Below are 13,823 nucleotides of genomic sequence, written 5' to 3'. Positions count from 1 at the left end.
CCTGGATCTGTAGAGCAGCCTATGCCCACTCACCTGCTTCTAATCAGCTGTTAAGCACCTTGCCAAGGCCAGAAGGAAATAAACAGGCTACTAGGAAGGAAAAAGCACAACCTGGTATATTAACACTTGTCATTCATTCATTCATTCATTCTTATTTTTTATTTTTTTTTATATATATATATATATATATATATATATATATATATATATATATATATATATATATATAAAAATAAATAAAAAAAATTAAAAATGTGTGTGTGGCGGGGGGAGGAGGGAGAGAGGGAGAGGCTTTGCTCTCCATTAAATAGTAACAGAAAGAGAACAGTACAAAAATGGAAGGGGCCCACCTGGTCAAGACATGAGTTATCTTAATGAAAACCAAAATAAAAAAAGTTCTTGCCACGGTAGAAGTCCAAAACAACAATGTAATAGTGACCAAAGGAAGGAATGAGCAGTTCGCAAAACAACACCCTCTGCTCCAGAGTGTAAAGTCTTGTCCAAACTCCGCAAACAGCTTTCACCATGGTGTAGTTTTTCACCTCTGTGGGGAGACGCCCATCAGACCAGCAATGCCGCCAGCTGCAAAGCCCCACTGGGGCAAAAAGTTCAAAAAGTAAAAAGTCTTCCAGCTGAAATCCGGCTTCCCTGCAGGGATGTCGGGAGAGGCAGAGACATGGGTGGAAAAGTGGTATTGGGGGGGGGGGGTGTGTGTGCTTACAAAAGAATTCTGCATGGGAACATTCCATGGCGGAGGCCCACGAGCTACTGGAGATGAGGGGGGCCAGGGAGAGACTGGGTGTCAGGACACAAGGCCCCCTGGGCAAGCTGTGGCAAGTATCAATGTGCCTTTTCCCTCACAATCGCAAGTGTGGGGGGGAAGAAAATGGGTTTTTTTTCTCCTCATCAATATGATGAGCATGTAAATGTCCCAAAACCACATTCAGCCAGTTTTGTCTAAAGTCCACTGTGTTTTGCTTTTCTGTTTAATATGGAATTGATTGATCCAGCCCCCGCTCCCAAAAATCCATCACACACGCACACACACACAGGGGGGGAAAAAAACAGAACAGGGATGCAGAGTTCTTGAATCTCGGTGCCTCCATCGTGGTCTGGAGCAAGAGTAAGCCTGGGGCAGGGGTCCACAGAGGGGCCTGCTGGAGGGTGTTCATGGCAGCAGCTCTTGCAAGCAGAGCAGATCGTGGCTGCTATGTGCTGCTGGCCATTTGCCCGTCCCCTTCATCGGTGGGACCTGCAACAGGAAACAAGGAGGACACTGTTCAGAGCACGACTGTAAAACCACCGCTCGCCTCTGGTGTGAAGAAATTGGCTCCAGGCAACCAGGCAAGAATGGTTATTTTCCCACAGTCACCTTCCTTGTTTATCTTACTGAATACTTTATGGCCCACTTGTCTTTATCAAAGAAGCGGTAAAACGCATTCCCTGCAGCCAAAATAAGACGCAAATGGCTCACCTACCCTAGTCAAAATGGGCCAGCAGTTCCTGTAGATTTATTTGCCAGGAGTTAAAGGACAAACCCAAACTATCCCCCACCCCAGCAAAACAAAAATGAAAACAGACCATTGCTTAGAAGGCTTTTGCTGGAATGCAAAATCTAGTTTACGAGTTCTCAGTAGAGGTTCCTTTAAACTAGGGGTTTTGAGCTTATGGTCCCAATCCAGCCCTCTGGCATTCCCCATACGGACATGTGCCTTTCCTCCCAGCACTGATTGTTTGGAGGTTTCCTGGCTTTTGCACGTTCCCCCTCCCCCAATTCTGAAAAGTTGAAATGCCTCTCCTAAGGCTCAGTTACCAGCAGTAAGAGCTTTGAGCTGAAACAGGCTGCTGTTTCTGGTGCTTCAGCTCCACCCCTTTTTGCCTTCAGCCCCGCCCACCACCAGAATGCAGCCCCCGAGAGCTTTCAGCCTTTGGGCTGAAAGAGGTTCGACACCTCTGCTTCAAAAACTAAACCCCAAATGCAGGAACAATATTATTCAGAAGAAAAGAACAGAGAGATAATAACACTCCGCCACCTCCCTCTGCTGGCTGGCTTTGGGATGCACTCCTTCGCCCCTGCCAAAACAAGCTTCCTGATGAGGCCTACCTGGCACCAACATTGTTAACTTTTCAGCGCCAGATTAAGACCTCTCTCTTTTCCCAGGCATTTGGCAGCACATGATAAGTTTGAACTGGTCCTGGATGTGTCTTTAGTTATGACTGACAGTTCAAAGTTGTTTGTGTATATTGTCGGTGTGTTTCTCTGTAAATGGCTTTTAAACTTTGCATACTGTATTTCATGCTTTAAATTCTGAAATCCGCCCAGAGCTTTGGCTACAGGGCAGTATAGAAACGAAATAAAGAAATAAAAATAAATAAGTATAGAAATGTAATTAATAATAATAATGAACTAACTGGCATCCTACTCCAGATCCCATGAGAAGAGATATAACACAGGGATATCACACACGGCTGAAATGTGTCTCTACGTATAACTGCCCGGCATCGTCTCCCTTCTTCCAAATTATTCCCCACAACGCCACGCTGTCTCTGACCCACATCCTTGCTGTGATGAAGCCCCAAACCATGCCACTGAAATAAAAAGGAGACACCCTCCCAAGGTTTCTCCCTCCCCACCTCTTGGCTAAATTCTAGACTGTCAGCTCCTAAGCAGTGGAGGCAGGGGGCTCCAATGTTGGTGGGGTGATAAACCCACACCAGACTTCAGTCAGAACTCTAAAGGAGCTCTCCGAGGTGCAGACCCACCAGCCTCCCCTGCTCCTCAGGCTTCATTCTGGCATGGTGACGTCAAAACCGTAATATGGTTAGGGGCACGCTTGGGCCAATTCTGCAGAAAAAACATCCCCCAGTAATACCGCAGAGCTCAGGAGGGGAAGGGAGCCAGCCACATCGAAGGTTTCAGGGCTTTGGCACAGAGTGTCCTGGGAAACCGTTGGCTCACCGCTTCCAGGTGATCCTGAGGGGGCAAGACCGTCGTCATCACTGTCCTCGTTGGACTGGGTCACTTCTGGCTCCGGCACGGTGGTTTTGGCCTCTTGCTCCTGCTCCATGTGACTCCGCAGGGCCAAGATCCGGTGGTGCAAAGCCGCATACAGCTGTCCCGTGTCTTTAGAACTTGCCTGAGGTTTGGAGAGGAGCAGAAGCTGACACTTCAGTCATCCACTGTCAGGGGGAATGCATCCCCCTATGCAGGGGTGTACTAGCATTTTGGCCCTGAGGACTGCCTCGGGTGATAGTGGGGACTAAACACCCATACACGGGATTCCCTGGTGTTTGTCTTGCTTGTGCTAGCAAGGGAATCTCTTCCTTATCTCCAGTCATAGAATCATAGAATACTAGGGTTGGAAGGGGCCTACAAGACCATCCAGTCCACCCCCTGCTCAGTGCAGGAATCAAAGTAAGAGCATCCCTGACAGGTGGTTGTCCAGCCTCGTCTTGAACGCCTCCATGGGGGAGAGCCCACCGCCTCCCTAGGGACTTGGTTCCATTGTTGTGTTGCTCTAACGGTCAGGATGTTTTTCCTGGTGTTCAGCCGGAATCTGGCTTCCTGTCACTTGAGCCCATTCTTCCGTGTCCTGCACTCTGGGATGATCGAGAAGAGATCCTGGCCTTCCTCTCTGGGACAGCCTTTCAAGTTCAAAGTCACTCAGCAAAGACAAGTAAGGGATTCCCTTCTTAGCACAGGGAAAGGCAGGCAGATTTTTTGCATTTTATTGACTGTACTTTTAAACTTCCCAATGACCCAAGTTCTCAGGGTGGGGGTGGTACAATTAATTAAAAACAGAAAATACAAACATTTTAAAAAATGAACAGACGAGAATAAAAGGGAGATCAAACCGGCAGCAAAGAATAAAACCTTTCCCCGCACATAAATCCAAATTAAAAACCAGCATCAGAATAAATGACTAAAAACACTTTTAAAAAAGGTTCTTAAAATGCCCAAGCCCCTTCATGGATCACTGCCTTGTTGTAGCGAAGGGACATGCGTAACTCAGTGAAGCCATAAGCTATGCCGTGCAGGGCCACCCAGGACGGACAGGTCATGGCAGAGAGTTCTGACAAAATGTGGCCCACCGGAGAAGGAAATGGCAACCCACTCCAGGATTCTTGCCAAGAAAACCCCATGGAACGTATCACAAGGCTAAAAGAGATGACGCCGGAAGATGAGCCCCTCAGGTCGGAAGGTGTCCAATATGCTACTGGGGAAGAGCAGAGGTAGCGCCAGAAAGAGTGAAGCGGCTGGGCCAAAGCCGAAAGGACACTCAGCTGTGGATATGTCTGGTGGTGAAAAGAAAGTCCGATGCTGTAAAGAACCATATTGTTTAGGGACCTGGAATGTAAGGTCAATGAATCAAGGTAAGCTGGAGGTGGTCAAGCATGAGATGGCAAGATTGAACATCAACACCTTGGGAATCAGCGAACTAAAATGGACAAGCATGGGCGAATTTAATTCAGGTGACCATCATATCTACTACTGTGGGCAAGAATCCCTTAGAAGGAATGGAGTAGCACTCATAGTCAACAAAAGGGTGGGAAAAGCAGTACTGGGGTACAATCTCAAAAACGACAGAATGATCTCAGTACGAATCCAAGGCAAACCATTCAACATCACAGTAATTCAAGTCTATGCCCCAACCACTGAGGCTGAAGAAGCTGAGGTTGATCGGTTCCATGAAGACCTACAACACCTTCTAGAACTAACACCAAAAAAAGATGTCCTCTTCATCACAGGGGATTGAAATGCTAAAGTAGGAAGTCAAGAAATCACTGGGATAACAGGCAAGCATGGCCTTGGTGTACAAAATGAAGCAGAACAAAGGCTAATAGAGTTTTGCCAAGAGAACACACTGATCATAGCAAACACTCTTTTCCAACAGCACAAGAAGCGACTCTACACATGGACATCACCAGATGGTCAATATCGAAATCAGATTGATTATGTCCTTTGCAGCCAAAAATGGAAAAGCTCTATACAGTCAGTAAAAACAAGACCTGGAGCTGACTGTGGCTCAGATCATGAGCTGCTTCTTGCAAAATTTCGGCTTAAATTGAAGAACGTAGGGAAAACCACTAAACCATTCAGGTGTGACCAAAATCATATCCCTTATGAATATACAGTGGAGGTGAGGAACAGATTTCAGGGATCAGACCTGATGGACAGAGTGCTTGAGGAACTATGGACGGAGGTCCGTAACATTGTTCAGGAGGCAGCAACTCAATCCATCCCAAAGAAAAAGAAATGCAAGAAAGCAAAGTGGCTGCCTGATAAGGCTTTACAAGTAGCTGAGGAAAGAAGGGAAGCGAAAAGCAAGGGAGAAAGGGGAAGATATACCCAAATGAATGCAGAGTTCCAGAGAATAGCAAGGAGAGACAAGAAGGCCTTCTTAAATGAACAACGCAAAGAAATCGAGGAAAACAACAGAGTGGGAAAGACTAGAGATCTTTTCAAGAAAATCGGAGATCTCAAGGGAACGTTTTGTGCAAAGACGGGCATGATAACGGACAAAGAAGGTAGGGACCTAATAGAAGCAGGTGAGATTAAGAAGAGGTGGAAAGAATACACAGAACAACTATATAGGAAAGATCTTAATGTCCCTGATAGCCATGATAGTGCGGTCACTGAACTTGAGCCGGACATCCTCGAGAGTGAAGTCAAGTGGGCCTTAGGAAGCATTACTAACAACAAAGCTAGTGGAGATGACAGTCTTCCAGCTGAGCTATTTAAAATCCTAAAAGATGATGCTGTTAAAGTGCTGCACTCAATATGCCAACAAATTTGGAACACTCCACAGTGGCCACAAGACTGGGAAAGGTCAGTTTACATTCCAATCCCAAAGAAGGGCAACGTCAAAGAGTGTTCGAACTACCGCACAATTGCGCTCATTTCACATGCCAGCAAGGTGATGCTCAAAATCCTACAAGCTAGGCTTCAGCAGTATGCGAACCGAGAACTACCGGAAGTACAAGCTGGGTTTCGAAGAGGCAGAGGAACTAGAGATCAAATCGCCAACATTCGCTGGATCATGGAGAAAGCAAGAGAATTCCAGAAAAACGTCTATTTCTGCTTCATTGACTACGCTAAAGCCTTTGATTGTGTGGATATCAACAAACTCATGAGTACATCATGAGAAATGCCGGGTTGGATGAATCACAGGTCGGAATTAAGATTGCCGGGAGAATGATCAACAACCTCAGATATGCAGACGATACCACCCTAATGGCAGAAAGCGAAGAGGATCTAAAGAGCCTCTTGTTGAGGGTGAAAGAGGAGAGTGCAAAAGCTGGTCTGAAACTCAACATGAAAAAAACGAATATCATGGCATCTGGCCCCATCACTTCCTGGCATATAGAAGGGGAAGAAATGGAAGCAGTGACAGATTTTATTTTCTTGGGCTCCAAGATCACCGCAGACGGTGACTGTAGCCATGAAATTAAAAGACGCTTGCTCCTTGGGAGGAAAGCTATGGCACACCTAGCCAGCAAAGTAAGCAGCAGAGACATCACCTTGCCAACAAAGGTCCGTATAATCAAAGCTACGGTTTCCCCAGTAGCAACGTATGGCTGTGAGAGCTGGACTATAAGGAAGGCTGAGCGCTGAAGAATGGATGCTTTCGAACTGTGGTGCTGGAGAAGACTCTTACGAGTCCCCTGGACTGCAAGGAGGTCAAATCAGTCCATTCTGAAGGAAATCAACCCTGACCGCTCATTGGAAGGACAGAGACTGAAGCTGAAGCTCAAATATTTTGGCCACCTAATGCGAAGAGAAAACTCCCTGGAAAAGACCCTGATGCTGGGGAAGACTGAAGGCAAAAGGAGAAGGGGGCGGCAGAGGATGAGATGGCTGGATAGCATCACTGATGCAATGAATATGGACTTGAGCATGCTCCGGGAGAGAGTGCAGGACAGGAAAGCCGGGCGTGCTATGTTCCATGGGGTCACGAACAGTCGGACTGAACGACCGAACAACAACAACAACAACAAAAATGCCCACGAGAAGAAAAAGGTCTTCTCCCGACACCAGAAAGACACCAGGTGAGCCTCTTGCTCCAGTTTCTAGATGTAGGGGGTGTGTGGCGGTGCAATCTTTGCACCCCTGCGCCACGACAAGATCAGACGGGATGTTACGGAACACACAGTGGTGATGTCCAAGAACTTAGAGGGCTTTCAAAATGGGCTGGGCCAAATCACTGGAGGGGCAGATGCTTGTCAGCAGCTGAAAACCAGGATAGCTAAGAATGGAAACTCCACAACTAACTCAGAGGCGGAGCGACAGGGCTTTGAAAGGTGGTTGCCTTTGCTCATAATCATGGGGCTGGTGGGCTTTCCAGAGGCATTTCTGGCCGGCCATTCTTGGAAACCAGTTGAGGGGCCCAGTGAGAGTCAGCAGAGGTTCTTCTTCTTGTTGCTGCGATTTATTGCTTAGATTCAAATGGAGGAGGGTTCAACAAATTCTATCCATGTTAGCCAAGACAGAGGTGTGGAACCTCCATGTTCAGGGGCAGTTTACCCCAGACTACCAAATGCTGCTGAGGAAAAAGAATTTGGGAGGATAGCTGACTTCCTATGCAGCTCATGGCTTCCCAGTGGGGCCGTCCTGGCTGTCCACAGTCAGAAACGGGACGCTGGAGCAGATGGACCACTTTTGCCCAAAGATAACAGGCTTATCCCAAGGATAACAGGCTGTGTGTCTCCAATCATCAACTGGCAGCACAACCCTCAGCGTGTTGACGCAGAAGTAAGTCCTTTGCATTCAGTGGCACTCCCTCCCAGGTAAGGGTGTATGGGATAACAGGGATGACTTCCTTTCTCAGGGTTAAGCAGGAGAGTCCCTCCGCCCCATCTTACCGATATGAGGAAGACCTTGACTCCCTGGTCCTCCGTGTCCATGGCTGTGATCCGGATGCTTTTCTCACTGGCCTTATCAATCTGCATCTGTGCCCACAGCTTGGTGTTCAGGATCAACCGCAGGCTGCCCTGTGTTCGCATCACTGAGTCGACAGGCGAGGGGAGAAGAAGACAGGCAGGCATTTGATCTGGGACCGTAGCACTCAGACAACGGTTCGCACGCTCCTAGGAGGCATCCTGCGAGATGTCCCCGACGGGGACCCATGATCCTGCCACCGCCATCCCCAGACCAGCGGGCCGCAACGCCCAAAGAGAGGCCAGAGGTGCCCTCAAGCAGCTGGAGCCGTCTCCTCTGCTGAGCACCCAGTTCCCCAAACTCAAACTACAGTATCTAAAAAAAGATATTGTAGACCTGGAAAAAAGGCAGAAAAGGGCAACTCAAATGATCCGGGGCTGGAGCATCTCCCTTATGAGGGACAGTGACAACAGCCGGGATTGTTTAGTTTGGAAAAACTGAGCGTCAGGGGAGACATGACAGAGATCTGCAAAATGATGCCTGGTGTGGGGAATGTGGAGGGGGAGACATTTTTCTCCCTCTCAGAAGACTAGAACCCAACGGGGTCGTCCCATGAAGCTGATTGGTGGGAGGTTCAGGACAGATCAAAGGAAGGGCTTCTTCACACAGCGCGGAGTCAAACTATGGAACTCGCTACTACAGGATGTCGTGATGACCACCCATTTGGATGGCTTTAAAGGGGGGTTGGACAAATTCCTGGAGGAGGAAAAGACTATCAATGGCTACTAGTCCTCATGGCTAAGTGCTGCCTCCCAAAGCAGAGGCAGTGAGCCTATGTACACCAGTTGCTGGGGAACATGGGCAGGAGGGTGCTGTTGTGCTCATGCCCTGCTTGTGGGTCTCCCGTGGGCAGCTGGCTGGCCACTGTGTGATCAGAATGCTGGAGTAGATGGACCCTGGTCTGATCCAGCAGGGCTGTTCTGATGTTCTTACCCTGCTGTTGAAAAGGCAGCCTTTGCAGAGACCCCCCTTCCCCAATCTGGAGCTCTCCAGATGTGTTGGGCGGCCACCCGCCTCAGTCCTGCACCCAGCGTGCTTGGGGTGTGGCCACAGCCTGGCGCTCTTACCCAGGCGCGACTGCAATGTCCCGTTGTCTGTGGACGCCATGTCATTCAGCCGCAGGAGCCCTCTGCCTCTTTCCACCCAGGACTGGGAGCTCTTGTCAAAGACAAACAACTTGCACTGAATCTGCAACAGAGAAAGTGGCCGGGGATCTGTTTCGAGGAAGGGCAAGAGAGGGGGAAAGAAGGCTACGAAGGCCAAAAATGCCAACTGGTCGGAGAAGGAGCATTCGAAGCCCTCCTAAAGCCCTGCAGCCGGGGACACGGGAGACGGTCTGTGTGAGCCCCTCTGTTTGATGAAGTAGACCGTGTCCACAAAAGCTGGTGCCACGACAGCCTGGCTGGCTACCATATCAAGCAGAAAGTTGGGCTGGATGGGCCTTAGGTCTGACGCAGCAAACAGACAGACCAACCCCGGGGAAGGAAGCCCCTTTGGGTCAGGCCCTGCCAAGTGCAGGACATGGAAGAGGCTGTGGCCGGCTCTTCTAGGCCAGCTCCAACCCTGAAGCGGGATGTGTGCGCTCACATCCCCAAGCAGGAGTTGTCCCCCACCCATGCTTGAGACAGGCATCAATTTCAGACGAATTCCAAATCCTCTTCGGTCCAGTTCTGGTGCTTCCCTGAGTTGACATGGGCTTCCCTTCAAATGCAACAGAATTGAACCCGGCCCAGAACGAGGCTTCGTGGAGGGACTTGTGTTACGGAGTCCTGGGAGACGCAGAGAATTTTATTTTGCCTCCTGAAAAAAAAGCGTCTTTCACTTTCGTTTCCCTGAAAGTGTTGGGATGGGAGGGAGTGCAGCTGAGTGACTGACAGGTCCACCTTGTAATCCTAGGCCACGTTTCACCAGGGGCGCCAATCGCTGTGCTTTGGGGGAGGGACTGCTTTTTGACAGAAGTTGTGAGTTGAGTAAAGGGGTTGTCTGCAGTGAGTTTTGGGGGTTGGTTTGGTAACCTCCAAAGTGTGTGTGTGTGTGTGTGTGTGTGCGCATGTGTGTGCGAGAATTCCCCCACTACATGTCCTCACCTGCAAGCACATTTACTGGCACCCAGATGCCAACTTTCAGGGACACATGGACAAAATGCAAGAAAAACAGCCTCAGACTGTGCCACTCGGACCAATGCCACCCTCTGTAGCACCCACTTACCTGCAAAACGTTGCTCTCTGCCTCCTCTCCTGTGATCACCTCCACCTTCTCCAGGAGACATTTCCTGGCCATTGCCTTGGTGTAGGCCGCGGCAGACTCGGCCAGGGACTCAGAAATGTTATTGGCTGGACAGAAATCAGACAAGCTTATTTTGTGGGGAAGAAGGCCTGAATTCCACAATGCTGCCCCAGGGAAGGCATTTTGCACACAGTCTGTGCTCCTCCTTCAAAAGCAGGACAACAAACGCTTTGCTATCCCACTTTGTGGCTTTTGCAGCAGACGCCGACAAAAGGGATTTGGCAAGTATTAGCAGGGATGGGGGGGGGGGAAGGCTCAACAGCTGTTGTTTGGCAGCAGGAAACTGATTCACCCTTTTTTGCCCACAGCTAGGAAACAGGAAATATGGAAGCTAGGACCAATAAATAAATAACAAACTGCTAGGAGCTTAGTCAAGTTTCTAGTCCTTAGGCATGAGTTTGCTTCTTTCATTCATCCCAAGGCTTTATCCGGTATGAGGGCAAACTGTTACCTGCCAGCAGTGAGGAAGGAGCCATTTCTCACCACAAAGCCAACAAACGATTAAAATTACTACCACAAGCAGTAGTACTGCCAGTGGTACTGATGCTGTTTTGATACTGCACATGTTTATTTATTCCATTTATATCCCGCCTTTTTTCCTCTTGCAAGGAACCCAAAGTGGCTTACATTATCCTCCTCTTCTCCATTTTATCCTCAAAACAACAACCCTGTGAGGTGGGTTGGGCTGAGAGTCTGTGACTGGCCCAAAGTCACCCAGTGAGCTTCCATGGCCGAGTGGGGACTCGAACCCGGATCTCCCGGCTCCCAGTCATCCCAAAGTATACTAGCCATAAAAAGAATCCACACAACTAAATACAGCTCAGTATCAGCCAAAGCAATATAGAACAGCAGAAATGCAAACCATGATTAGCAAACCCAGACAACTGGCCAACAAGCTCCCCCAAAAACCAACAACAGAAGCATTATCAGTTCGACAGCTGGACACCATTAGCAAGTACTAATCTAACACTGGGATGGTGAACATAGATGATATATTCTAGACTTTAAACACTGAGGTTATCAGTTACTTCTCCCTTGAAACTGGGTGGCTGCAGCTTCTCTGGCATTTCCCAGGCACTAGCAAGATGTGCTTCTATCAACATTTAAGGGTACAATCATATGCATGTTTTGACAGAAAAAAAGTACTACAACTCCCAGCATCCCCCAACTCCCCCCCCCCCCGAAATGGAACTCTTTGCCGTGGCACTGTGGAAGCCTTATTTCATTGCTTCCTGCCTGTGGCTAGGTAAAGAACAAGAGAAGGACCTTGGGTCACTCCTTAAGTTCCTAGTGTAATGCAAAATGACTCCCAATGGGTGCTGAGGGAGTAGCGGGCAGCGTTTTCAGGCGCCACGGAAGCAGAATTTAAAATTCACTGTGTTGCCTTCGAATTGGCATTTGGCGAGATGTTCAGGCCCCAGGAGAAAAAAGAGATGTTCAGGCCTCCTATTTGGGCTTTTCTTTTTCTTTTTTTTACCTTTTTCCGGCGTGGCTTCATGTGACGAGGATTCAGAGCCAGAATCGCTGGCGGTATTTTCCTTGTTGCTGTCCATGCTGGCCTCACTCGATTTGGGTGGACTCTGCAAAAGGAGGAAAGGAGTGGACGCAAACCACCGCCACGGTGCTGAAGACAGCACAACAGGTGGCCTGTTTCATTGTTATGTACAGACTAGTGTCTTTTAGAACAATGGTGTGAGCTGGAGGGAACCGCAGGGACACACTTAGCTGAAAGTGCCTGTTTTGGAGTGCCTCGGGTTTAGCGGGTGGCCTGGTCACCGCTGTGGGGGCTTTTCTCAGTTGAGAGTCAGGTTTTGTGAGCCGATATGTTTCTGTGGAGTTATGTGTAAAGCTGGCACGTCTGACTACATAAATGATTCCTGCATCGAGCAGGGAGTTGGACTTGGTCTTATAGGCCCCTTCCAACCCCACTATTCCATGATTCTAAAGCATGTCTACAAGGAAGCGAGGCCATGGAGAAGTTGCTGCTTCCCTGCAAGACAGCTCCTGGCAAACCTGGGTCTTGCGTCAAAGCATAGCCACCCTGGGGATGTCCCAACCTGGCACAGGCGGGGACCTGTAGATGGTGAAACGCTGTCTGCTACTTTTGTGCAAGGATCTATGGGGGTGGGCCCTGATCCAACCCTGGCATGGGAACAGGATCCTCTGAGCATATGCATTCCCCAGCCCAAAAGAAAACGCTGCAAGGACGAAGCAGTGGTGTTTCCTGATCCCCCCCTTTATTTCGGGGAGATGGGTAGCTGGGGCGCAGTCACCCCCACAAATCCATAATGGAGCCCTCACTTAAGAGCCAGGGCGGTGTCAGCCGAGGACTGGGGAGACCCAGGAGAAAACGCCTGCTTAGCCAGGAAGCTTGCGGGGGGGGGGGGGGTGCTTGTGCCAAGCGCTCTCATTCTTTCTTGTGCCATCTGCCCGGGGGGCTGCTGGGACGACAAAAAAAGGGGGGGGGAAGCCATTTATGTAGTCCTGAGCAACTTTGGAGGGAGGAGATGATCAAAACAGAATAAATGAAAGTCTGCCAGGGGGGATCCACTCCCCCCACCCCAGATCCTGGCGGCAGGGGGCAGAAGGCACCAGAATCCCTGGCATTCTGTGCCCCCCGCCGCTGCCCCAGCTTCTGGAGGTTTCAGAACCACACTGGTGGAAGGAAGAACATAGAAAGCTGCTGTACACTGTGTCAAACAGCTTCCCCCAACCTGGCACCCTCCCGATGTGTTGGACTACAGCTCCCAGCATCCCCATGGGGCTTTGTGAAACAAGGAAGGTGCGGAAGGAAGCCATCAGGGCAAACAAAGATGAAAGGAGGACAAAAACAGGCTTACACTTACCAATACTCTCTCGCTCATGTTCTGCCCGAACACAAACTTGTTGCTAGAGGGGTCAGTGCTGTGCACAGAGTTTTCTATGCTGGAGAGAAAGGAACGCTCCGTTTTAGTGTGGCGGAAACGGGCGGTGGCAGCTTCACCAGCGCTGGAAGCTGCCTTTTCACTCACACACACACACACACACACACACACACACACACACGCACCCTGGAGGGAAAGGGCTGGGGAGCCCTGCCAAGACCGTGGCAGCCCCTGTGGGAGTGGCGGGACGCTGCCGGTGCTCTCCCCACCTGGAGCTGATGTACTGCAGGAAGTAGTTTGTCGCTGAAGGCGTCTCGGAGCTGGGTAGCCAGGCGTTCTGTGTGTCGACGGGCTTGTCCCCTTCGTCTCCTAGCTGGGAGAAGAGGGAGGGTGATGAGAAACGGAGAGGAGCATGGCCCCAATGGGGAGAAACAGAGGGAGCTGCCTCATCTCACCTTGACAGAGCACTGGTCCAGCTAGACCCATTTTATCTGTTCTGACTGACAGCTGCTCTCCAGGGTTTGAGGACCTGAGACCCTTTCATGGGAGGCGAGAGAGATTTCGCCTCAGATGGGGTTGAGGAACCTCTTTCAGCCCGTGGGCTGCATTCCATTTCAGAGGCGCTTGGGGACTGCATTCCAGGGGTGGGTGGGGCGAACGGCAAAAGGGCAAAGCCACAAACAAAACATGCCACCCCATTGTAGCTTAATGCTCTTGCTGCCAGTGGCTATGCC

General features: G+C 49.8%; 1 protein-coding gene across 8 annotated transcripts in view; it reads right to left on the bottom strand.

The window, feature by feature from the left end:
- Positions 1-259: 259 nt before the first annotated feature.
- LOC146333950 (ran-binding protein 3-like) overlaps positions 260-13,823 on the bottom strand; it is a 48,066-nt gene continuing 34,502 nt past the window's right edge. For all 8 annotated transcript variants that reach the window (XM_084825269.1, XM_084825273.1, XM_084825272.1 and 5 more), the window contains 8 exons: positions 13,359-13,462; positions 13,072-13,150; positions 11,703-11,805; positions 10,148-10,272; positions 9,007-9,127; positions 7,864-8,006; positions 2,960-3,137; positions 260-1,252 (listed from right to left, as the gene is read on the bottom strand). In XM_084825269.1, coding sequence (XP_084681395.1) covers positions 1,209-1,252; positions 2,960-3,137; positions 7,864-8,006; positions 9,007-9,127; positions 10,148-10,272; positions 11,703-11,805; positions 13,072-13,150; positions 13,359-13,462 — 897 coding nt within the window. In that variant the 3' untranslated portion in view covers positions 260-1,208. The remainder of the gene's footprint in view (positions 1,253-2,959; positions 3,138-7,863; positions 8,007-9,006; positions 9,128-10,147; positions 10,273-11,702; positions 11,806-13,071; positions 13,151-13,358; positions 13,463-13,823) is intronic.

The sequence above is a fragment of the Heloderma suspectum genome, chromosome W (genome assembly GCF_057233095.1).
Source record: "Heloderma suspectum isolate Gila_16-S chromosome W, 16-S_ref, whole genome shotgun sequence".
Taxonomy (NCBI): Eukaryota; Metazoa; Chordata; class Lepidosauria; order Squamata; family Helodermatidae; genus Heloderma; species Heloderma suspectum.
This window is presented reverse-complemented; position numbering and strand designations above follow the sequence as displayed.